Source organism: Plecotus auritus (genome assembly GCF_963455305.1).
Source record: "Plecotus auritus genome assembly, chromosome: 9".
Taxonomy (NCBI): domain Eukaryota; kingdom Metazoa; phylum Chordata; class Mammalia; order Chiroptera; family Vespertilionidae; genus Plecotus; species Plecotus auritus.
In genome coordinates, this window is record NC_137783.1 from 111,160,835 (window position 1) to 111,187,065 (window position 26,231).

General features: G+C 40.9%; 2 protein-coding genes and 1 pseudogene across 5 annotated transcripts in view; all 3 read left to right on the forward strand.

Annotated features, from left to right (window-relative positions):
- Nucleotides 1-26,231, forward strand: part of FCHSD2 (FCH and double SH3 domains 2) — a 228,672-nt gene that overhangs the window by 192,781 nt on the left and 9,660 nt on the right. For all 3 annotated transcript variants that reach the window (XM_080688538.1, XM_080688539.1, XM_080688540.1), the window contains 2 exons: nucleotides 10,199-10,360; nucleotides 21,948-22,079. In XM_080688538.1, the coding sequence (XP_080544664.1) occupies nucleotides 10,199-10,360; nucleotides 21,948-22,079 (294 nt within the window). The remainder of the gene's footprint in view (nucleotides 1-10,198; nucleotides 10,361-21,947; nucleotides 22,080-26,231) is intronic.
- Nucleotides 3,327-4,171, forward strand: LOC308257691 (large ribosomal subunit protein eL19-like). Its single transcript, XM_080687821.1, has one exon. The coding sequence runs from the start codon at nucleotides 3,491-3,493 to the stop codon at nucleotides 4,076-4,078; it is 588 nt and encodes a 195-aa protein (XP_080543947.1). The 5' UTR covers nucleotides 3,327-3,490; the 3' UTR covers nucleotides 4,079-4,171.
- On the forward strand, nucleotides 24,608-25,316 carry LOC308258231 (large ribosomal subunit protein uL24-like; annotated as a pseudogene). Its single transcript has one exon. The product of its transcript is annotated as a large ribosomal subunit protein uL24-like (transcript).

Sequence of the window (26,231 nt, forward strand, 5' to 3'; positions counted from 1 at the left end):
CTAATAGAGATTAGGAGTTAGACATCAACATCTAGACTGTGCTTATTGTTATGGGTGGTATTTGTTTCTTGGCCCTTTGTTGTTTCAACTAGGAATTTTTATATTTTTTTATTTTTTTTAAATATATTTTATTGATTTTTTACAGAGGGGAAGGGAGAGGGATAGAGAGTTAGAAACATCGATGAGAGAGAAACCATCGATCAGCTGCCTCCTGCACACCCCCTACAGGGGATGTGCCCGCAACCAAAGGTACATGCCCTTGACCGGAATCGAACCTGGGACCCTTCAGTCCACAGGCCAACGCTCTATCCACTGAGCCAAACCAGCCAGGGCTCAACTAGGAATTTTTAAAAATAATGTATTCAGATTGATATTTCCAGTTAAAATTTAAGCCCTAGCCGGTTTGGCTCAGTGGATAGAGTGTCGGCCTGCAGACTGAAGGGTCCCAGGTAAGGGCACATACCTCGGTTGCAGGCTCCACACCTGGCTCTGGTTGGGGTGCATGCAGGAGGCAACCAATCAGTGTGTTTCTCTCTGTCTCCTCCTCTCCCTCCCACTCTCTAAAAATCAATGGAAAAATATCATCAGGTGAGGATAAACAAAAATAAAAATAAAATAAAAAACACCAAAAAACAAAATCTTAGTTCCTCATAATATTATTATAATATTTTATTTGCTTTATCCTGCAGTATATATTAAATAATTTCAGAATTACAATGTAAATATTTACTAATAGTAAACTACTGAGCCCTAACTGGTTTGGCTCCGCGGATAGAGCGTTGGCCTGTGGACTCAAGGGTCCCAGGTTCGATTCTGGTCAAGGGCATGTACCTTGGTTGCAGGCACATCCCCAGTAGGGGGTGTGCAGGAGGCAGCTAATCGATGTTAGTCTCTCATCAATGTTTCTATCTCTCTATCCCTCTCCCTTCCTCTCTGTGAAAAATCAATAAAATATATATTTTTAAAAATAGTAAACTACTGAGTGTAATTTAAGATTTCTTAGTAGTTCTCTTTGAATGTAGAATCTATCTCTATAAGAATTTCTGCTTATGGTAATAATGGACTAGCTTATATCTTCTTTTAGGTAATTATTAATCTGGGATAAAAATATTTAATATACTTATTTGGTAGAACTGGAAAATTACCCAGAGCATATAAAAACTGGAGGAGCCCTAGCTGGTTTTGCTCAGTGGATAGAGTGTCGGCCTGAGGACTAAAGGGTCCCAAGTTTGATTCCAGTCAAGGGCACATGCCTGAGTTGTGGGCTTGATCCCCACTAGGGGGCATGCAGGAGGCAGCTGATCAGTGATTCTCTCTCATTGATGTTTCTATCTCTCCCTTCCTCTCTAAAATCAATAAAAAAAATATTTTTTAAATAAATAAAAACTGGAGAGGAGCCGGGCAGGTGTGGCTCAGTGGTTGAGCAACGACTTATGAACCAGAAAGTTATAGTTCAACTAGAGGCCCGGTGCACGAAATTCATGCACTGGGGGGGGGGGGGTTGTCCCTCAGCCCAGCCTGCACCGTCTCCAATTAGGGACCGCTCAGGGGATGTCCGACTGCCGGTTTAGGCCCGATCCCACAGTCGGACATACCTCTCACAATCCAGGACTGCTGGCTTCCAACCGCTCGCCTGCCTGCCTGCCTGATTGCCCGTAACCGCTTCTGCCTGCCAGCCTGATCACCCCCTAACCACTCCCTGCCAGCCTGACCGACACCTAACTGCTCCCCTGCTGGCCCGATCGCCCCCAACTGCCCTCCCCTGCAGGCCTGGTCCCCCCCAACTGTCCTCCCTCCCCTGGAGGCCTGATCTCCCCTAACTGCCCTCCCCTGCTGGCCTGATCACCCACAACTGCCCTCCCCTGCCGGCCATCTTGTGTCCACATGGGGGTGGCCATCTTGTGCAAGGGATGACAGTCAATTTGCATATTACCTCTTTATTATATAAGATTCCCAGTCAGAGCATATGCCTGGGTTTGCAGACTCACTCCCCATGAGAGGGTGTGCAGGAGGCAGCCAGTCAGTGACTTTCTCTCATCATTGATGTTTCTATCCCTCTCTCTTCCTCTCTCTGAAATCAATTTAAAAAACAAACAAACTGGAGAGGACTTGATCCTTAACAAAATGGGACTATACTTAGACATTTACATTATACAGCTTTTTTTGAAGGCTGCACACTAGAATTCTAGTAGAGAGTCTTATTGGTTTGAGGATGAATGTCAGGGAGGCCTCAAATTTGCATAAAAGTAACACCCAAATTCTTAGCCAAACGCATGTAGAGCAGAAACTTCCAGGAGCTTGGCAAAAAGCAAGAACTGGAAAACAAAAAACTGAGCAGAAATTTCAGCTGTTATTCTAATTATTAGAAAACTAGAGGCCCGGCGCATGAAAATTCATGCACTGGAGGAGGGGTCTCTCTGCCCGGCCTGCCCCCTCTCACAGTCTGGGAGCCCTCAGGGGTGGGAGGTGACCTACTTCTTGGAAAGGTGACGCCCCCATCACATCTCTGTTGCTTCCACTGCCGGCAGCGCAAGCCTCAGCCGGCCCTGGGCGGCTGGGCAGCCATCATCCGAGGCTTGCCTGCACCTCAGGCGTTGGCTGGGCAGCTGACATCCAAGGCTTGCCTGCACCTCGGGCCAGCCCTGGGCAGCTGCCATCCAAGGCTTCCCTTCACTTCAGGCCAGCCCTGGACGGCTGGGGGTTTAGGGAACTGGGCGTGGCAGTCAATTAGCATATTCCCTCCTTATTAGATAGGATTGGGGTGATTATATTAATATCAGACAAAATGGACCACAGAACAAGAAATATTAAGAGTGATAATTCATAATGATTAAAAATAAGATCAGTTCATTAAGAAAACAACAATCCTAGATGTGTATGTAACTGATGATAGAGCTATAAAATATGTGAAGCAAAAATGGACAGAACTGAAAGAAGAAATAGACAATTCTACAATATCCCCTTCAGTAATTGATAGAACAAGGAGCTAGAAAATTTGTAAAGATATAGAAGTCTTGCCCTAGCCAGTTTGGCTCAGTGGATAGAGCGTCGGTCTGCGGACTCAAGGGTCCCAGGTTCGATTCCTGTCAAGGGCATGTGCCCTGGTTGCGGGCACATCCCCAGTAGGGGGTGTGCAGGAGGCAGCTGATCAATGTTTCTCTCTCATCGATGTTTCTAGCTCTCTGTCCCTCTCCCTTCCTCTCTGTAAAAAAATCAATAAAATATATTTAAAAAAAAAAAAAGATATAGAAGTCTTAAACAATACTGTCAGTAAAATTTACCTAATTGCTATTTATAGAACACTCTACCACACTTAAAGTATATGTGGAATATTCAACAAGATCAAATACTACACCATAAACCACTGTCAGTAAGTTTAAAAGAATTGTTATCAAGCAAAATATGTTCTCTGACCCATCAGAATTAAATTAAAAATCAATAACAAAAAGAAAGCTGGCAGTTCTTTCCTTTCGCCGCTGTGGCAGCAGCCATGAGTATGCTCAGGCTTCAGAAGAGGCTTGCCTCCAGCGTCCTCCGCTGTGGTAAAAAGAAGGTCTGGTTGGACCCCAATGAGACCAATGAAATCACCAATGCCAACTCCCGGCAGCAGATTCGGAAGCTGATCAAAGATGGGCTGATCACCCAGAAGCCTGTGACTGTCCATTCCCGGGCTCGATGCCGGAAAAACACCTTGGCCCACAGGAAGGGCAGGCATATGGGCATAGGTAAGCGAAAGGGTACTGCCAATGCTCGAATGCCTGAGAAAGTAACCTGGATGAGGAGGATGAGAATTCTTCGCCGGCTTCTCAGAAGATACCGGGAATCTAAGAAGATTGACCGCCACATGTACCACAGCCTGTACCTGAAAGTGAAGGGTAACGTGTTCAAAAACAAGCGGATTCTCATGGAACATATCCACAAGCTGAAGGCAAACAAGGCTCGCAAGAAGCTTCTGGCTGACCAGGCCGAAGCCCGCAGGTCTAAGACCAAGGAAGCCTGCAAGCGCCGTGAAGAGCGGCTCCAGGCCCAGAAGGAGGAGATCAAGACTCTGTCCAAGGAGGAAGAGACCAAGAAATAAAGCTTCACCTCTTACCTGTACATAGTGGCCTTGGCAGTTACATGGCTCAGTCATTTAATAAAAGTAGCCTTCATCTACCTCTCTGCTTCTTCCAAAGTTAAAAAAAAAAAAAAAAAAAAAAAAGATAGCTGGAAAATCCCCAAATATTTAGAAATTAAACTATTCAAGCACCATAATCTGTTGCTATCTTAAAAGAAAACACCCAACTTTATGATCAAAACAACAATGACTTATTATCTCTCACCATTCTGGCTGTTGATTGTGTTTGTGTGTGTGTGTGTGTTTTGCAGATTTTGCTTGAGATTCTTCATTGAGCTGCATTCAGCTAGAGAAGCCTTGGGCAAACTACGGCCCGCGGGCCCGATCCAGCTGTTCTATCCGGTTCTCTTGCTCTCCCCTCTGCTCCTTTACTTTGAATTTATATTAGTTCACACAAACACTCCATCCATGCTTTTGTTCCTCCGGTCCAGTTTAAGAACCTATTGTGGCCCTCAAGTCAAAAAGTTTGCCCACCCCTGAGCTAGAGGGTCTGCTAGAGAACTAGGTGTTTGTTTTCCATATGGTCTTTCATCCTCAAATAGGCTAAAACTGGGCTTCCTCGCATGATGGAAGCACATTCCAAAAAAAATGAAGTCCTAAGAGCACTCATCAAACCTCTGTTTGCATCAAATTTGCATTTGTTCCATTAGCCAAAGCATATCAGATGGACAAGCCCAGAATTAATGTGGAGGGGGCTACGTGGTCACTAGGAGGCATGATTCATTGAGGATAACAATTTATCACAATTAATATGACCTTGGTTAAATCATTTTTCTCATCTGTAAACTAGAGGTTATAATATCCATCCCCAGAATTGTTGTGTAGATTAAATGAAATGAGATATACAGACTTTATAACTATCAAAGTTTCATAAACTCAACTATGGCTTGATACCTAGATATGCTTATATTAAATTTTATATTAAAATCAGTTAGTTGACAGTGTTCATACACCATGATATTGTATCCTAAAGGATCTGGCTTTACAAAACATCATTTAAAAAAGCTCTGTCTCTTTAAAAATTCTAAAAATGAGTTGGTCAAGTTGTATCTAGAGTCCCATCAAAGTTACAGACAGCTATACTCTGCAAAATTGTAATCCATTGGCAAATCATCAAAATTCATTTGAAAACACTGGAAAATTCTGCTTTTGAACAGTTGTTAAAATATAAACAGTTGAAACTCTAAAGGAAAGATAGTAATGTTTATTCTGGAACTGTAGTCAGTTATTTGGTAACATACTGGCAAAAATAAATCTTATAAAAACTAGATTTCTTGTTATTGAGAAAATAGAATAAACTAATCTCTCTCTCATTTTCTCTCTTTTTTTTTAGTAGCTAAATGGCTTGCATTTATGATTTCCAAGAAAGGGTTTGTTGGTTCACTTTTTTTAAAATATATATATATATTTTTTTATTTTTAGGGAGAGGGAGAGAGAGAAAGAGAGAAACATTGATCAACTGCCTCCCACAAGCACCCCAACTAAGATGGAACCCACAACCTGGCCATGTGCTCTGACCAGGAATCAAACCAACAACCTAACTGGCCACCTTTTGGTGCATAGAACAATGCTCAACCAACTAAGCTACACCAGGCAGGGTACTCTGGTTTGTTTGTTTGTTTGTTTGTTTGTTTGTTTTAAACATTTCAGTGCCTATATTGGTTTAAAATACATACTGGAATGGTGCTGAAACAACAGAATATACACATGCAAAAGGATGAAGTTGGACCGTACCTTACACCATATACCAAAATTAACCCCAAATTATCAAATACATAAGTGTAACAGCTAAAACTATAAAACTCTTACAAGAAACCATAGGGATAAATCTTTGTGACCTTGGATTAGTGTATTAGATGTGGCATCGAAAGCCAAAGCAATATAACTTGGACTTAATCAAAATTGAAAACTTTTGTGCTTCAAAAGACACTATTAAGAAAGTAAAAATAGGGAGAAACTAAGATGGCGGCATAGGTAAATACCTAAACTGCTGCCTCACACAACAATTTCAAAACTACAACTAAAAGACAAAACATCATCCAGAACCACAGGAAAGCTGGCTGAGTGGAAATTCTACAACTAGAAGGAAAGAGAAAAGTGCACAAAGACTTAGAGGAGCTGTAGAAGGCAGAGGTCCGGAGGCGCGCGCGCACAGAGAGGACTGACTGCTGAGTGCGCAGCTGGCTTTCTCAAGTGGGAGGGACACGGAAGCTCCCGACTGCGCTGAACTCCAGTTCTGGGCGAAACTCTGGGGACCCAGCCTCATACTGGGGGGGGGAACCTAGACTGTCAGGAAAAGAGAAAAGCACACTAAGACTCAGGGGAGCTGCGAAAGGCAGAGGTCTGGAGGTGCGCGCACAGAGAGGACTGACTGCTGAGTGCACGGCTGGCTTTCTCAAGTGGGAGGGACACGGAAGCTCCCGACTGCACTGAACTCCAGTTCCAGGCGAGACTCTGGGAACCCAGACTCATTCTGGGGAAAACTGGACTGTCTGGCAGCAGGCGAAACTCGAGGGCAGCTCTCTCTCCGAGGTGCTTGCAGCAATTACCGAGGGACACTGAGACCCAGAGGCCTCATAGGGCAGGGAAGACGGGAAGCCAAGGCTGTCTGCTCCACCCTGAGACTCCGCCCCATCCAAGCTGAGCACAGAGGCTTTTGCAATTTTTCAAGTCTTGTCTCATAAGGCTGTCTCCAGCACTGAACTTCTCCCGGCGTAGACACAGCGGATCCTCACAGCCAACTGGCCTGGAGGTCAATTCCTCCCAGTGATACCAACAACAATCAAGACTTAACTACAACAAGGCTGTGCACACAGTCCACAAAGGGGTGCACCAAGAGTGTCCACCTCAGGTAACTGGAGAGGCTGAGCCACTGTGTCCTAGAGGACACCTAGCACACAAAGCTACTCTACCAACTCAGGGAAGCAGCGAAAATGCGGAGACAAAGAAACAGATCACAAATGAAAGAAATGGAGGAAAGCAAACGACTGGATATAGAGCTCAAAACCACAGTTATAAGGTTTTTCAAGAATTTTCTAGAAAAGGCTGATAAATTTAGCGAGACCCTCGAGGATATGAAAAAAGACCAACTAGAAATTAAACATACACTGACCGAAATAAAAAAATATTATACAGAGATCTAACAGCAGACTAGAGGATCACAAGAATCAAGTCAAAGATTTGAAATACAAAGAAGCAAAAAACACTCAACCGGAAAAGCAAAAAGCAAAAAGAATCCAAAAATATGAAGATAGTATAAGGATCCTCTGGGACAACCACAAACGTACCAACATCCAAATTATGGGGGTGCCAGAAGAAGAGAGAGAGCAAGATACTGAAAACCTATTTGAAGAAATAATGACCGAAAACTTCCCCCACCTGGTGAAAGAAATAGACTTGCAAGTCCAGGAAGCGCAGAGAACCCCAAACAAAAGGAATCCAAAGAGGACCACACCAAGACACATCATAATTAAAATGCCAAGTGCAAAAGACAAAGAGCGAATATTCAAAGCAGCAAGAGAAAAACGGTTAATTACCTACAAAGGAGCACCCATACGATTGTCAGCTGATTTCTCAACAGAAACTATGCAGGCCAGATGGGAGTGGCAAGAAATATTCAAAGTGATGAATAGCAAGAACCTACAACCAAGATTACCCAGCAAAGCTATCATTCAGAGTTGAAGGGCAGATAAAGAGCTTCACAGATAAGAAAAAGCTAAAGGAGTTCATCACCACCAAACCAGTATTATATGAAATGCTGAAAGGTATTCTTTAAGAAGAGGAAGAAGAAGAAAAAGGTAACGATAAAAATTATGAACAACAAATATATATCTATCAACAAGTGAATCTAAAAATCAAGTGAATAAAAAATCTGATGAACAGAATAAACTGGTGAATATAATAGGATCAGGGGCATAGAAAGGGAGTGGACTGACAATTCTCGGGGAGGGGGAGGGGTGTGGGGGGTGCGGGAAGAGACTGGACAAAAATCGTACACCTATGGATGAGGACAGTGGCTGGGGGGGGGGGGTAGTAAGGGCAGAGGAGGGTGGGGTGGGAACCGGGTGGAGGGGAGCTATGGGGGGGAAAAAGAGGAACAACTGTAATAATCTGAACAATAAAAATGTATTAAATAAAAAAAAAGAAAGTAAAAAACAAACCCACAGGATGGGGAGGGAATATTTGGAAAGTGTGTATTTGATAAGAGACTCTTATTTAGAATACATAAAAACTCTTACAATTAAAAGACAGAGACAAAATAAAAAGACAACTCAGCCTGGCCAGTGTGGCGCTCAGTGGTTGAGCATCAACCTATGAACCAGGAGGTCACGGTTAAATTCCTGGTCAGGGCACATGCCCAGTTTATGGGCTTGGTCCCCAGTAAGGGGTGTGCAGGAGGCAGCCAATCAATGGTTCTTTCTCATCATTGATGTTTCTCTCCCTCCCTTCCTTTCTGAAATAAATAAAAATATATTAAAAGCCATCTATACTAATAAAAGGGTAATATGCTAATTAGACCGGACATCTTCTAGACATCCTTCCTGACAAAACCGGGCCTGGGTAAAGCCGCCCACGGTCCTGTGCCCCTGCAGCTGCGGCCGGCCTGTGACAATGCCTATGGCTGCGGCCGGCCCAGGTGAAGCCACCCCTGGTCCCAGGCACCTGCAGGAGCCAAGGCAGAGGTGGTTAGGGGTGATTAGGCCAGCAGGGGAGCAGTTAGGCAGGCGAGCAGTTAGGCAGGTAGGCAGGCGAGCAGTTAGGAACCAGTGGTTCACGAATTTCGTGCACCAGGCCTCTAGTAAGTAAATAAATAAATAAACAAACAAACAGACAACCTAATTTTAAAATGGGCAAAGGATCTAATTAAATGTGTTTTTTTTTAAAGAAGATATAGGAATGATCTCAATTCTTTAAAATACATGTGCCTAAAAATCTTTGGAATACAAAATAAATTGAGCAATGAGAACTCAATTAAATAAGTCAGAGCTCAGTTCCTTTTTGATACCAACTCCCCCATCAAATTGTGTGCCAGAAGGGCTCAGTGAGCACACTTGTTTGTCTAAGAGTCCCACAGAAGGCCATCAAGTAAGGGTCCTTAAAATTACCTTAGTGGAGCCTTCAACGGTTGGAGGAAGAGACTACTACTCTAATTTGTGGAGCAATGAAGCTAAATGTACTACTTGCTAAAGCAAAGGAGAATGATACTTACAAAATACAATCTCTCTGAACAAAGTAGAACTGACATATAGGGTTTTGAGAAGTGTGGATTTCAGAGATTGGCATATTTTCAAAACAGGGAGTGTTTTACAGATTGGCTCACTTTTAGCTGTGGTAGATAGAGAGATTCACAGGGGTGATGATGACTGGAGTGAGGCTCTGGTTGATTGGCTGCCTGTCACTGATTGACTACTCTCAGAGGCATGGCTATTAGAGCAAAGAATTTGCCATTTTACAGGGACAGGTTTAAACTGGTTCAATGATTACGTGTTTACCTCTTGGAACAAGAGCCAAGACAGGCAGTCTTTCCATTTAATTAGGTGAATAGGAACGTTTTATTCTCAACTATTTTTGACACCTGCATAATAAATTAATTTAAAATCTTTACTCACTAGGCAGTCAGGAGTCATGAAAGTTTTTAGGCTGGGAGTGATATGATGAGATCATTTGTAAACTTGTAAAAAATGGATTAGAGAGGAGAAGAAAAAGTCCAAGAGGTGGGTAGAAGGCTGTTGAAGATGATAGATTTTAGGATGTTCTGAGGCATAGCCTTGAGAAGAAAAGGACGCAGACTTTATAGCACATCAGTATCTTCCTATTCGTAAGTTATATTTGATGTTTCTTGTTGATGCAGGTGTGCCCTTTGCTATTGTCAGCAGCCGGATTCCTGTTCTTGTGTTTCCTCCCCTGCACACCGCCTTTCTACCTTTCCCTCTCTCCGTCTCTCCAGTTGAAAAATTAACAACTGTGCCAAGGCAGAATTGCTGGTGAATGTCAATATTGTACTAGTTAATGTCAGAAATAACAAAATCAACTTGAGAGAGAAAATGTTTTGATTTCTGACCATTTTCTTGGTTTTCTTAGATAATTAAGTTAAAAGCTGAAGCCCGGCTGGACCTGCTAAAGCAGATCGGTATTTCTGTGGACACGTGGCTGAAGAGTGCAATGAACCAAGTAATGGAAGAACTGGAAAACGAGCGATGGGCCCGCCTGCCTGCAGTGACCAATAATGGCACTTTACACTCGGTATGGTTTCTCTTCTTGGATATGATGGGCTAACTTTCACTGAAGGAGGATATTCTTTGACTATGTAGCCAAACCTGATAATGGCCAAAATTTTAAAGAAAAAAAAATAATGGTTTTGCTAGTGGTTTGGTTTTTGTTTGTTTGTTGTTTTGTTTTTTTCTTTAACCTATCACTGATTGAGTTAAACTTTAGTGTAAGAAAGAAAGGGGGTGGGGGGGAATAGTGCTCTTAAAAAATGTTCAGTGAAGAGTATATTCTCCCTAGTTGGTTTATCAGTGTCGCTTTGCCATAGTCATTATCCCATTTGTGAAATAGATATGCTTCTTGTCTGGAAGTAGCAAAGTAAAAATTTTGATCTAGGGTTTCTGAAGTTCTCGGAAGTCTTTTCTAGTGTAAGTGAAAATAGACATCGAGAGAGTTGGAAACAATCTTAAAGAAGGGATAGGAACACTCTGAATCTGTGGCTTTGTCTGTTCAGTTCACAAGGGCTTTCACCCTCTGCTCACAGAGCCTTTCACAGGGGGACGGTATCTTACAAACAAGGCCAGAACTCAGGCTTAAACTTGCAAGTCCAGGGCTCGCTCCACTCCGTGTCATCCAGTTAAAGTTAAACCTTAGTTTTTCACTTTGGAGATCTGAATCCCAGAAGAGTTCACTGATTTGCCTGATATTATTACATAGGTAGGCATAATGATACCTGGCTGGCCAAACTAAAGTAATCCCTGTTGATACCTACCCATCCATTATTCTCTCTGTTTATTTCCTTGTGGCATTTATTACAATCTACTAAAGGCCCAGTGCATGAAATTCGTGTACATGCGGGGGTGGGGGGTTCCTCAGCCCAGCCTTTGCCCTCTCGCAGTCTGGGAGCCTTCAGGGAATATCTGACTGATGGCTTAGGCCCGCTCCCCGCCTGGCCAGCTGTGAGCCCGGCTTCTGGCTGAGAAGCACTCCCTCTGTGGGAGCCTACTGACCACCAGGGGGCAGCTCTTGCATTGGGTGTCTGCCCCCTGGTGGTCAGTGCACATTATAGCAACTGGTCATTCTGCCATCGGGCCAAAACCGGCTCTCCAACATCCCCCAAGGGTCCCAGATTGCGAGAGGGCGTAGGCCAGGCCAAGGGACCCCACAAGTGCACAATCTGGGCTGGGGAGTGACTCAGGAGGTTGGCCAGCCAGGGAGGGACCGCAGGAGGGCTCCAGGGCATGTCCAGCCAGTCTCGCTCAGTCCCACTCAGCTGGACCCCAGCAGCAAGCTAACCTACCAGTCGGAGCGACTGCCCCCTGGTGGTTAGTGTACATCATAGCAACTGGTCGATGGTCAACTGTCTGCCCCCAGTGGTCAGTGCACGTCATAGCAAGTGGTTGAACAGCCTTAGCATATCTTTAGCATATTATGCTTTGATTGGTTGAACGGCTGACTGGATTTTATTATCTGTCTTTCTCTCTAGAATGTAATCTCCATGTCTGCCTGATTCATGCTGTGCACAGCTAAGTGCCTGGCACATAGTAGCTATTCAATAAACATCTGTTGAAGGAAGAAATGGATGGATGGATGGATGGATGGATGGATGGATGGATGGATGGATGGATGGGTGGATTGAAGGAAGGAATAGTGGCAAACTAAAAAATAAAATTCTAATCTTCCAACTTCCCACTATAGCCATAGTGCCCCTTCAGTGCTTGTGCCCTTCAGATTTAAAAAGGCATCCTTGCTAGAGAAATTGGCCAAAATTTAAGAACATTCCTAGAAGTTTTCTCAATTTTATTACATACCATTCTGCTTGCACATTTAAAAAGGATTATGTGTGCATGTGCATTTTAAGGAAAAATAATCTATTGAAGGTTTATTTTTATTTCACTGTTATTGGTAACCCAGCTGGGGAAAATAAGCACACATCGTCCACTTGACTTTGGGGTTAGAAGAGCTTGCATGTTTTAAAAGTCAAACTCCCATCTACTTCAGGTTATTCTGTTGAACAGGAGCTGTGATGACACAAACTCCAGGCACAGATTTGCTTTTGGCTTCATCAGCAGCACTGTTGGCAGCCAATCAAGCCCATGCTTTTCCTTGGAGTAGCACCTTTTCTAAGTACATCAACTGGGCTGGCACTTACCACCTAACTGTGTGCTTGCTTCCTGAGCAAATCAGAAATGAACAAGACTTGGTCTCTCTCCTCAAAGAGCAGACAGGCTTTTATAGATCTAGTGTGTGACTGGGCTACTGTATGGCAAACTCAAAATTGCTTACTCCTGAGGGAAGGTGGAGGTGGGGGGTGACGGAGAAGAGATCAATCAAAGAACTTGTATGCATATATGTATAACCCATGGACACAGACAATAGGGTGGTAAAGGCCTAGAGGGGCTTTGGGGGTGGGCTAGAAGGGGTCAGTGGAGGTGAAAAGGGGGACCTATGTAATGCTTTCAACAATAAAGATTTTTTTTAATTGCTTACTCCTGACTCATCTGCACACCTTGGAAAAAGTCACTTCTCTCTGGGTTTCAGAAAGAAAGTTAAGTTAAATGATTCTAAGATCTCCTCCAACTCCAAAATCTCGTGATTTTGTAAAGAGTCGTCAGTAAAGCTCAATACCAACTAGAAAAATAGGAAAGCCCTGACGGGTTTGGCTCAGTGGATAGAGCGTCCTGCGGACTCATGGCTCCCAGGTTTGATTCTGGTCAAGGGCATGTACCTTGGTTGCGGGTACATCCCCAGTAGGAGGTGTGCAGGAGGCAGCTGATCGATGTTTCTCTCTCATCGATGTTTCTAACTCTATCCCTCTCCCTTCTTCTCTGTAAAAAATCAATAAAATATAGTTTAAAAAAAAAAGAAAAAGAAAAATAGGAAAGACATTTGCCCAAGAAGGAGATGTCATTTGAGATAGCCCTTGAAGAACTTTAAAATGAGATTTTTTAAAAAAGCTTCTGAGTGTGAAGGAAGAAAATAAAGATGTGCCTAGTACAGTGTCTGGCAGTGAGTAGTACAGTCAGGCAGTGAGTATTGATTAAATTGGGTATTTTTGAGAACTGTCCAAAGACATCAGCTCATCGAGAGACATACCATATCTCCTGTGAAAGGAGCATGTTGCAATCCCTTTTCACTCTTCCTTTCCTCTAGTCAGTCTTAAGGAGTTTGTGTCTTCACGCTTTCAGCTGAAGGATATATTTTGTGGAAATTCTGCTAACAATACAAATAAGGGAGAGATGTAGTCACAAAATAGCTTAATGAAGCCTCAATATTTATTTAACCTGCTTTTAAATGACAGCACTGAAATTATTCACAGGGAGTTATCTCTTCACACTGACAGCTAGCTGGCTAGGAGCATAAATCACAAATGCACAGTCTGGGGACTAAATTGTTTCTTCCATTATAGATGCCAACAGAAACATTAGTCATCAAGTTTAGAATTCCCTTCCATCTGGGAAACATGGTAAATACTGCTGTTAGACATCAGCAGTGTAAAGTGCCTTATAGAAATAAGGAAGGAACTATACCTAATTGGTTATTAACTCTTTGCCTTCTGTGTTATCCTGTAGTACAGAATATAGGATGGGGGGGGGGGGGGGCGGGGAAGAGGCAAAGATTCACAGAATATAGCACCATTTTTTAAAAGGAGAGCAGTCTACTGTTATATTCAGTTGATGGTGAACCGGAGCCTACACACAGCTTCATATGATTGGGTTGCTACCAGTGACCCACCCAGTCAGCCTTCACTCATCCCTCCCTTCTCTTATTTTCCTGCCTTCACTTACTCATAAACCGAGTTTACAGCCTAATTTTGAAATTATATTAATTTTAGAATAGAAAAAGTTAGATAACTAGATTATAATTAGAAAATACAATAGTGGAAAAAATTACCTAAAGCTCATCTTTGTAACACTATTGTTAGCAACTTGATGTAATTTCTTTCTCTTTCTACTATTCTTTTTTTTTTTTAAACATCCTATCTAATAAAAGAGTAATATGCAAATTGACCATCACTCCAAGACACAAGATGGCCCCTTGTAGGCAGTTAGGGGTGACCAGGCCAGCAGAGGAGGGCGGTTGGGTGGGGGGACCAGGCCTGCAGGGGAGGGCAGTTGTGGGTGACCAGGCCAGCAGAGGAGGGCAGTTAGGGACAATCGGGCCGGCTGGGGAGCAGTTAGGTGTCGATCAGGCTGGCAGGGTAGTGGTTAGGGGGTGATTGGGCTGTTAGGCAGAAGCGGTTAGGGGCAATCAGGCAGAGGTAGGCGAGCAGTTGGAAGCCAGCAGCTCTGGATTGTGAGAGGGATGTCCGACCACCCGTTTAGGCGGTCAGACATCCCTCAAGGGGTCCTAGATTGGAGAGGGTGCAGGCTGGGCTGAGATACACTCTTCCCCCCCCCCCCCCCCCGTGCACAAATTTCATGCACCGGGCCTCTAGTATTATCATAATAATGTTAATTTTGCATATTTTTCCATCTAACATTCCAGATTGCTGAATGGTCTTCATAACCATCCTTTTTACATCTGTATAGTATTCCATCAGGAAAGCGTGCTGTAATTCATTTAACTAACTGTTCCATGTAGGTTCAATATTTAGATTGTCTCCAGGTAGTCTAAATAATACTCTAAAAAAACATTTGTATACATAATTTCTTTTTTTCATGCTGGGTTTATTTTTTCTGTAATATAGATTCTTATAAGTAGATTTATTGGGTCAGACGTCTATAGTTCTTTGTTTCAGTTTGAGCTTGGGTGTTTTTTGTTGTTGTTGTTCTTTTTATTATTTTTTTCTTTAGATTCTCAAACTATAGCTAACACTGTTTACTTGAATTTCTTGTCTTCAGCCACTTCTCCCGGCTACTGTACAAAGGCATCCTGTCATCTACTTTGTTGTACAGCCTCTCTAAGAATACAGGCATTTTGCACGTAAATTATGACTCCGCTCACTCTGTAGACTATGCTGAATAATGTTTGTGAAAGGCAAAGAGATTAAATATGTTTAGCCTTCAGGATGATAGTTTGGTTCCCATCTGCCTCAACAATGCCTAATAGTCCTTGCAGTCCAATGGGCTTTGTTTTTGAAATATGAAAATCTGTTGACTTGAGCTAATCCCAAAGAAAATAAATGAAATGATGGATTTTTGTAACGTGATAAGTGTAGACTGTAGAAAATTGTAAAATACACCTGAAAAAATCTTCTGTCACTTTTGTTTACATTATTTCCAGATGAGCAGTGGTCTTTTTATTGGACTAAATTAAACTCCATAGTTAAAACAGCCCACGTTTCTTAGTGAAACTGACATTTCAAATTCCCAGTTGGGATCAGTTTTGTTTAATTCAGTAAGTATGTATTGAGCCTGCAATGCTTATGAAACCCTTTGCTAGCTGCTGGGAATTCACAAGCTGAGTATGTCTGTTGAGATGGTATCCACAGATTGAACCAGTCTCGTGACAGTTAAGACCAAGCGGTGGACATTGAAAAGATGTAGAGACTTTCTCTTCTAAGAGAAGTGTCTCCAACTGTATTGTGTCCTTTGATTTTGTGCCTAGCTATAAGTGCCTGACACAGATCCTTATACGTAGTACCTGTTCAAAATACTCATCTGAACCTGGAGATGAGCAGTTTACTCCATCCAAGTGTACCAACTAAGCTTAAAATACTGTTAAAAGTAGGGAGCTTACTGTATATCATTAAAGTATCTGTTCCATAACAGGTACTATGTCAGGCCCATTCCTACATTATTTCAGTTAATGATCACAACGATTCTGAATGTGTTTGCCGACAAGGAGGTGGACTTAGAAGAGTTAAACATCTCACCCAGGAGCACACAGCTAGTAAGTGGAGAGAGCAGGAATTTCAACCCAGATGTGTCTGCCTCTAAAGCCCTGCTCTTTTCTGTACTTTCTGACCCTGTGACTAACGCTTTATCCCTCTACCTGTTATCATGAGTCGTTTTAATTGTTGTGCATTCCTGTTTTTCTTTTTTTAAAGCATTTGTTGAGTCATCATTGAACATCCTATTTTCAATATAGCTAGTGGTCTTCTAGCGTTTTCAAGTACTATGTGGCCAGTTGTCATTAAAATTTCCAAGCTTTACTGATATTTTTAACAGCTTTGCTGAGGTATAATTGACATAAATAGACTGTACATATCTAAAGCATACCGTTAGGTACATTTTGACATATGAATGCACCAGTGAGAACTTTGTTTCCTCACGCTCCTTCCAGCACCTCAATCAGCCACTGATCTTCTTCCTGCCACTATAGATTAGTTTGAATTTCCTAGAATTTTATATAAACAGAATCATACAATGTGTACACTTTTGGGGGTGGGGGTGTCTGACTTCTTTCACTCAGCATGATAATTTTGAGGATCATCCCATGATGATGCATGTACAGTAGTTCCATCTTTTCATTGCTGGGTAGTGTTCCATTGTATGAATATACCACAGTTTGTTTATCCATTCACCTGATGATGATGGACATTTGGGTTATGGGGCTATTACAAGTAAAACTACATTGAACATATGTTTTGAGTGGGTTATATTATCGGTGGAAGTGGAGTTCTTGAGGTGCCCTGAGGAAAAGAATTTCCTGAGGCCCCCACAGGAGGATGGGGTTTCGTGGAAAGCTTTATCGATTATGTAAAATTAGGGGGGTTCCCTCCAAGGTCCCATCTCTGTCTGTCTCCTCATGGAAGAGGTCCAATCTTGTTTTCAGCAGGGCCAGAATTAAGGGGACTGCCCACAGTTTCTGCTCCATATGAAAGTCTAGCATCTAGCTAGCTTAGTTTGTGTTCCCAGCTGTAGTCCATTGCATGTGGGGTCTGCATGCCATTGGCCGTGTGGCTGCTTAAGGGCACATGGCTATGGAGAGAGAAGAGGCAAGTGTATGGGCCAGTGCAGGTCACAGAGCAAGAGAGGGCAAGAATGATTGAGAGGTGAATAAGAGAGAGGGAACACTTTGAGGATTTTTAACTTTCCAAAATTCTTGCATGTCTGATGGGGTCCACCGTCTACCCAATCCATTGTCCCCCAGGCTAGACTGACAGGCAGGCATCTTCCCTACATCACGCCAACTTCACTGTGCATGTACCTGTCTCCCACTTTGTTCGAGCCCTTTCCTCAGAGATCTACAGGGTATGGACGGTGGTTCCTGGGGAGCGTGAAGCTGTAGCGTCCTGGTAAAGCTACCCAGATGGCCATGCTTATCATGACTGGCCTCCCCTTTGCTCTCTTCCTATTATTAACTAGCTAATTATGATGATAACATTATAGTGGGTATATATTTAACATTTTAAGAAACTGCCAAACTATTTTCCAGAGTGGTTGTACCATTTTACATTCCATCAATAGGATGCTGGTGTTTCCAGTGGTTCCACAACCTTGCCAACACTTGGTATGGTCAGTCTTTTTAATTTTAGACATTCTAATAGGTATTCAGTAGTATGTCATTATAGTTTTAATTTGCATTTCATTAATAATGTTGAACACCTTTTCATATGAAGAAGTATTATCTCCATTATAGAGATTAAGTTGAGAAGTTAAATAATTTTCCCAAAGTCACACAACAAGTAAATGGCATAGTCAGCATTCAAACCCATGTGTGTTGAACCTAGAGGACCCATTGCTTTCTAGTTCATTATAGGACCTTAAAGCCCTTTCAGAGCTTATTTTGCCAAGTACAAGAAGATGGCTACTGAAACCAACTCAAAAAGGTCCTTATCTGCCCTTGCAATAAGAGTGAGCATTTTACAACTTCAAAGAAAGGGAAAATATTAGTACAGCTAGAAAGAATAGTGATTGAAGTTCTGTCAGGTGACAGGAAGGGGAAAGGGTAAGAGAGCAGTTGTTATGAAACAGAGCAATGCAAAAAGCACATGGCGGTGACCCCTACTGCTGTCGCTACAACCTTTCGTTCCCTTTCATGAGAATCAAAAAGTGAACTCAGAATATAAAGGGGAAAAATGGAATGTTTAGTATCAAACAGCGTTGCCAAGATAAAATGTTTTGGATTGATTCCCAGTGCCAAAGCACAGTACATATTAACATTCCTTATATATTTTTGGAAACTTGTTCTACCCACATTGACTTTAATTTTAGTTTTTAAAGATGTATGGGTGTTTTTTGTTATTTTGTTTTGTAATGGCAACAGTTTTTTTTACTGTCTATAACCTTTACTAGAATATGAAAGCAATTTCTAGCATATGATCCTCATCTTTTATGACACAATGCCTTGTTGGGAAATAGTAGAATCATAAGCCTGAGGTGGTTTGAAAGGTCAAGATTTGAGCCTACTTTGTCATCAACCTGACTGACCATAGATGAATTATTTGTAAGATGAGGTAGACAATTACCTCACTTGGTTGTGAAGATTTTCAATAGTAGTTATAAATGAGAATATACAGATATTTTGAAATGGAACCAATAAATGTGATGGAAAATATGCATGATTTAATATTCTGAAACCCACACACACACAAAAAAAATTCTGTAGAATTTTGTTAGAGAAATGCAGTTAAGAGGAGAGTCCGTTTTAAAACCTTAGTGATAATTAATTAAGAGAAGTCATTTTAATTTATTAAAAAGTAGAACTTAACAATAAAGGCAGCCTCTACTTTTTGACTCATTAAATCCAGGAAATCTCTGACCTTCTCCAGTGACCTCTTCCATATTCATACTTTCCTACGCACTTAGCATTTAGTTGCAGTAGTTTTCCACTTAGATTATGAGCTCCTGCAAAGCATGGATGGTGCCCTCCATTTCATATTTAAGAGCCTAGCATAGTGTTTAACATATAGTTGGTATTTGATATTTTAATTAATTGTTCTATTGTGAGGCCCAGTTCTGACTGTTCATTCCTTATATCCTTAATGTGCAAAATTGGTGCCTTTGAATGTTTAAACAGGGGGAAATGTAGCCAAATAAGTGCTTATATGTAGCTACAAACAAAGAAACCTTTAAGCCTAGTTTTGTTTCATCTTTATTGGATTTTTAGTTTAAAAAGTAAAACATGCTTGTTCTAATAGTTCAGATAGTACAGGGGTATATAAAAAACAAGTCAGTCACCTCTTCTGTTCTCCAGTCATTACTCTTCTTACTCTACCTTCCCCTGTCAGATAGTTATGATTATATAAATATTATTTGTACTTTAATATCATGGCCAGCACTCTAGGTAAATACATTTTTTATATTTTGTACCATTTTAATTAATATGTGCCTTTTAGCTGTGGTGACTAATACACTTTTAAACTTCATTAAAAATTGTTTTCCTCATGCTGTATTTCAAAAAGAAAAATGCCCCTTTTGTGGTAAAATATACATAACATAAAATTGACCATTTAAGCCATTTTTAAGTATACAGTTTAGTTGCATTATGTACAGTCACGTTGTTGTGCAGACATAACCATCTTCCATCTCCAGAACTCTTTTCATCTTTCAAAAGTAAAACTCCATCCCCCCGCCCCCACAAACCCCTATTTCTGGCAACCAAAATTCTACTTTATGTCTCTGTGAATTTGACTATTCTAAGTACTTCACATAAGTAGAATTGTACTGTTTTTATCTTTTTGTGGCTGGCTTATTTAACTTAATGTCCTCAAGGTTTACCCATATTGTAGCATGTGTCATAATTCCCTTCCTTTTCAAGGCTGAATAATATTCCATTGTATATCTGTCCATTCATCTTGGATTGCTTCCACCTTTTGGCTACTGTAAATAATGCTGCTATTAACATTGGTATACAAATATCTATTCAAGTTCCTGCTTTCAAATTCTTTGTGGTATATACCTAGAAGTGAAATTGCTGGATCATATGGTAATTCTATGTTACATTTTTTGTGGAACTGCCATACCATTTTTCACAGCACCTGCACCATTTTACATTCCTAACAGCAGTACACAAGTGCTTCAGTTTTTCCACTTATTTCCTGTCTTTTGATAATGGCCATCCTAATGGGTGTGAAGTGATACCTTGTTATAACGTGTTTTGTATTTGCATTTCCCCAATGCTTAGTGAAGTTGAACATCTTTTCATGTGCTTATTGCCCATTCGGATATCTTCTTTGGAGAAATGTTTTTTTAGGTCCTTTATCCATTTTGAATTGGGTTGTTTTTTTACTGTTGAGTTTTAGGCATTCTTTATTTACTATTCTGGATATTAATCCCTTATCAGATATATGATTTGCAAATATTTTCTCCCATTTTGTAGGTTGCCTTTTTACTCTGTCCTTTGATGCATAAAAGTTTTTTATTTGATCAAGTCCAATCTATATTTTTTTCTTTTATTACTTGTGCTTTTGGTGTCATATGCAAGCAATCATTGCCAAATCCAGTGTCATGAAGCTTTTCCCCTGTGTTTTCTTCTAGGAATTTATAGTTTTAGCTCTTACATTTAGGTCTCTGATCAATTTGAGTTAATTTTTATAAGGTAAGGATCTACTTCACTCTTTTACATGTAGATATCTCATTTTCCCAGTACCATTTCTTGAAAAGACTGTCCTTTCCCCATTGAATAGTGTTGGGACCCTTGTAGAAAATCATTAAATAATATATGGGAGGGTTTATTTTTGGGCTTTCTATTCCCTAACTCATTTTTAATTTGTGTTATTGATCTATAATATAGACACATCACAGTTTATCCAGACATTCCTCTACTGATGACCATATAGATTTGTTCAGGCTTTTGCCACTACATACAATGTTGCAGTAAACATCCTAGATTATATAGTCCCACATCCTGATGCTTTTATTTCTTCATAATGGATTTACAGAAGTGAAATTGCTAGATCAAGCGGTATGTTTAATTTTTATTTCAGTAGGTAGGTTATTTTTCTTAAGGAATATGTCAAATTACATTTTTATCAGCCGTAGATGAAAGCCTGTTTCTCCACATCCTTGGTAGCATTTAGAAATCTTTTTGATGTTCCCCAGTATGATCAGTTTAAAATGGTAAGAGGTCTTTATTAGTTGGTGTTTAACAGTGAAAAGTGAAAGGATGCTGATAAAAATTTGAAAGACATTTACTCTTGGTTTTAAAAACCTGTGTCCTTTCATAACATGAAAAATGCAAGTGAGAATAGATACTTTTATTTCTATTTTAGAGTCCTGGTGCATGAATTCGTTCACCAGTGGGGTCCCTCGGCCTGGCCTGAGGGATCAGGCCAAAACCAGCTCTCCGACATCCCTCAAGGGGTCCTGGATTGTGAGAGGGCGCAGGCCAGGCCAAGGGTCCCCACCAGTGCACGATCAGGGCCAGGGAGGGATGCGGGAGGTTGGCCAGCCCGGTAGGGACTGCAGGAAGGCTCTAGGGCGTGTCCGACCCAGCTCACTCAGGCCTGATCAGCCCGGCCCCAGCAGCAAGCTAACCTACCAGTCAGAGCATCTGCCCCCTGGTGGTCAGTGCACATCATAGCGAGTGGTTGAGCAGCCTTATCATATCATTAGCATTTTATGCTTTGATTGGTTGAACGGATGACCAGACACTTAGCATATTAGGCTTTTATTATATAGGATGCAGTTGAATAAATTCATATTTTGAAATAATCAGGTTTTAAGTATTTCTCTTGCTTTCAACCACTTTCTTGAAGTTTTCAAGGTAACTAATGGCTTCTAATTTTTCCTAGCTTAATGCAGATACTGAAAGAGAAGAAGAAGAGTTTGAAGACAACATGGATGTTTTTGATGACAGCAGTTCCAGTCCTTCTGGCACCTTAAGAAATTATCCACTCACCTGCAAAGTTGTTTATTCATACAAGGTTTGTATTTCTCTAACACATTGCTCATATTAAATTGTAATGGCTCTGAAGATACATATAACTGTATCTACCCAGCCTCTCATACTGTGTTTAACATAAAATTGGCGTTCGGTTAATATTAGAGGTAACATAACATAATGGTGAAGAGTCTGGGCTCTGATGTCATTTACCTGGGTTAAAATCCTGTATCAGCCTCTTAAGGAGCTATATGACCACACTAGTCCCTTAGACTCTGTGTGCCTCAGTTTTCTTATCTATAGTATGGGGAAGATATTATAAGGCTAGTTGAAATAAAATAACACTTTTATAGCAAAGCACTTGTCATAGTGCCTGGCATCTGATAAACTTTCAGTACATAGAACTCTTACTCTTGTTATCATTTGCCTGCTTAACACTAGACCCTCTACTAAGGTGATCCTCAAATTGATATTAAAATAAAATTTTTTTACAAAGCAGGTTCATCTTTACCTTTCCTAATCTTGATATAACCAACTCTTGTTTCCGTATTAAGCAAGGACCTGGATAAATAGATGCCAGAATACCCAAACTTGGTTTAGTATAATAGTTCTCAGTCTCACTCACCCCTGCCCTGCTTGCACATTAAGTTTTTACTCAGTAAACTGGGTTTCAGTTCCCCTCGTTTTCTCTTTGCCTCACTCCGCTCATCCAGTCCATCAGTCAGTCCTATTGAGTCCACTTTCAAAACGTATCCTGAATCCATTCCCTTTTCAGCATCTTGGTCTAGGGAGGCCATTGCTTTGATGGAAAAAAACCACTCATAATTGGTATCCCTTCTTCATACTTGCCTCCCAATAGTCCATTTTCCATTCTGCAGCCAGAATTATCTTTAACACATAAAGAAGATTATTTTGTTCCCCTGCTTGAAACCCTTTTAAGCTTCCCATCACATTTAGAAAAACAAGCTCTTCACTAGATTGGTCTGGCCCCTGCCGGTCTCCCTAGCTTCACGCCAGACCCTTCCCCCTCCTAACCCCTCACTCACTATACGTTGGCCACTCTGGCTGCCTTTCCATCTTCAAAGGCACCAGGCTTCTTCCTGTCTTGATAACTTTGCACTTGCTTTTCCTCTACCTAGAACTGTCTTTTCCCAAATCTTGTTTAACTGCCCTCTGCTATTCATTGAGGCTCAGTTCAAATAGTGACTGCTCAGTCACTCCTCTCTATCCCTTTGCCCTTTGCCCTCTTTTATCTACTATATAGCACTTGTCATCAACTACACTTAAGCTTATTTGTTTTTACACTTCTTTGTCTGACTCCCCACTAAAAGTTCATGGAGGCAGAAACCTGTCTGTGTCTGTATACCTTGTCTATGTGTCTTCAGCATGTAGGACTGTGCCTGGCACATAGTAGGTACTCAGTAAATAATTGTGGATTAAATAAATGATGTAAGAAAGGCATGAACAAATGAACCCTCCTCTGGCTCTCATGCTGATGGAAACCCAGTGCTTAGGGGACAACAACAGAGGAAGGGTCTGGAGAGAATCTTCAGCAATCATATACGGGATAGTCTCACTCCCACCATCCCCATCCCTGGATAAACCAAAGTTGGCAGTATTTACTCTTCGATATCAGTGATTTCCAGACTTTTTAGTTTAACATCCTTTCATTGTATATTTAAATTAAAAATACTTCCTCTTTTCTGAAACAGTTGGGGTATGTGTTTTTCTTATGTAAACTGTTTAGATAATCTTTTGAAAATTTGAAATCATCTTCTGAGATACATGGAGAGTTGTTATAGAGATTATAAAACTCACCGTGTCTCAATATTGTATTTACTTTGAAGTTTCAAGATTAAAATTTGAGATCTTTAAGTGGAGAAGGGTTCTAGGTGTCTGAGTGATTACAAACATCTCACATTCATCCAACATCCCCTCTGTTGGCATATCCCAGGTATGTCCCTATGGTAAACAGACTATACAAATCTATTTGATCAGTTAATCATTAAGCATTTATTAAGTGCCCCATTTTGTGATAACTTTTGCAGATGCAAGAATGAATGTAGCATAATCCATGTCCCCCAAAAATGGAAGTCTGGGAAGAATAAATATTAAATTGAAAAAATAGAATATGTCTGAAAACATAGTAGAGGTAAAACTGCTAATTCTCCCTGTGATGGTTGGGAGAAATTTTACAGACAAGATGGCATTTAAATTAGATCATGAATTCTTAGATCTTTCTAGATACAGTGAGAAGGAAGGGAAGGGAAGGAGCCTTCTAAGCAAAGAGAACCGTAGATACAGACACAGTGTGATGAGCCTATGGTGTCTGGGAAATTCAGTGGTGCATGAGCATCAAGTGTGGGCAACAGAGCAGCTGTAAGTAAAGATGTTTGCTATCAGACAGCAAAGGGCCTTGTAGACCAGACTGACGTTTGCCTTTTATCCTGCCTGGGAGGAGCCTTTGGATGTCCTAAAGTCAGACTGGACTTTTAAGAAGGTAACCCTGATCCTGATATAGATAACTATAGAGGACAGGCTAGAATGGAGATTAAATATAAGCCTAATAGTGATTTCTATAGTCCAGAATAGCAAAAAGGCTTGGATTAATCTTGTGAAAATAAAGAAAAGCTGTATTTAAGAACCAGATTCAAAAACCTTAAAAATGCTCATAAAGAACTGGAAACAGTGTGTGGGTCTCTTCCCTCTTGTGGCCTTCGTAGGAGCGCCAGCAGTCAAAATGAAGTTCAATCCCTTTGTGACTTCTGACCGGAGCAAGAACCGTAAAAGGCACTTCAGTGCACCTTCCCACATTCGAAGGAAGATTATGTCTTTTCCTCTTTCCAAAGAGCTGAGAGAGAAGTACAATGTTCGATCCGTGCCCATCCAAAAGGATGATGAAGTTCAGGATGTTCAAGGACATTACAAAGGGCAGCAAATTGGCAAAGTAGTCCAGGTTTACAGGAACAGATATGTCATCTACATTGAATGAGTGCAACGAGAGAAAGCTAATGGTACAACTGTTCATGTGGGTATTCACCCCAGCAAGGTGGTATCACTAGACTAAAGCTGGACAAAGACCGCAAAAAGATCCTTGAACGTAAAGCCAAATCTCACCAAGTAGGAAAGGAAAAGGGAAAATACAAGGAAGAAACAATTGAGAAGATGTAGGAATAAAGTAATATTATATATAACTTTCATTAAAAACTTGAAATGAAAAAAAAAGAAAATGCTCATAGCTTTTGACCCTACTAGCATAAATCCTAAGGAAATGACCCACAATATAGAAATATGTTTTGGATACAAAATGTTCTTTCATCATTTTATAAAGCATCTACTTCATAATAGCTCAAAGTTGGCAATTCAATAAGAAAATAGTTAAATATATTAGCTACTGATATAATGTAACAATAACAATAGTATGAAAATAATTGAAAATTACAATAGTGAGTTTTTTGTGTAAGAAGAAATGCTATGTCAAAAGAAGATACCAAATTGTGTGTACCTTAACATCTCAATTATGCATATTTTTAGCTTTTTTACAAAGACATACATTACTTTTGTCTTCAGAAAAAAAAAAGCATATTGTTTTAAAAGAAAACAGGAAATTTAGAGAGACAGTGGGGGTAATTGAGGGCATGGCTGCTTCTGGAGTTCTGGCTGTCAGTGTATATTAGGACTTTAGGTGGCAGTGTGAGACCGTGTCTTTACTAATAACCATTTACTGACCAATTTGCTGTATTTAGTTGGGTTGAGGAGATTACCTTCCCTGCTTTAAGTAAGTCATTCTAGTAGAAAGCCCACAAGGGCGAACAGCTAACTATGATGCCATGGTAGTCAGTGTTAGAGGGATGTGCAAAGCCTTATGAGAGCAGGAGGAAGAAGCAACCAGCTCCTTGTGGGTAGTCTGGGAAAACATGAGCTGGGCCTCAAATCATGAGTAATAATAGTGGCTGCCATTTATGAAGTACTGTGTGCCTGGCACTGTAAGTATTTTTTTCTAATCCCTTCCCAAGCCATTAATTCAACAAATATGACTTGAGCACCTTCCATGTACCTAAAAAACTAGGTTCAAGGATCTAGCATTGATCAACACAGACAAAAATCTTTGCTCTCATGGAGCTTACATTCTAATAAGAATAAAAAGAAAACTGAGGCTCAGAGAGGTCTTATGGTCACTTGCCTAAATTATGAA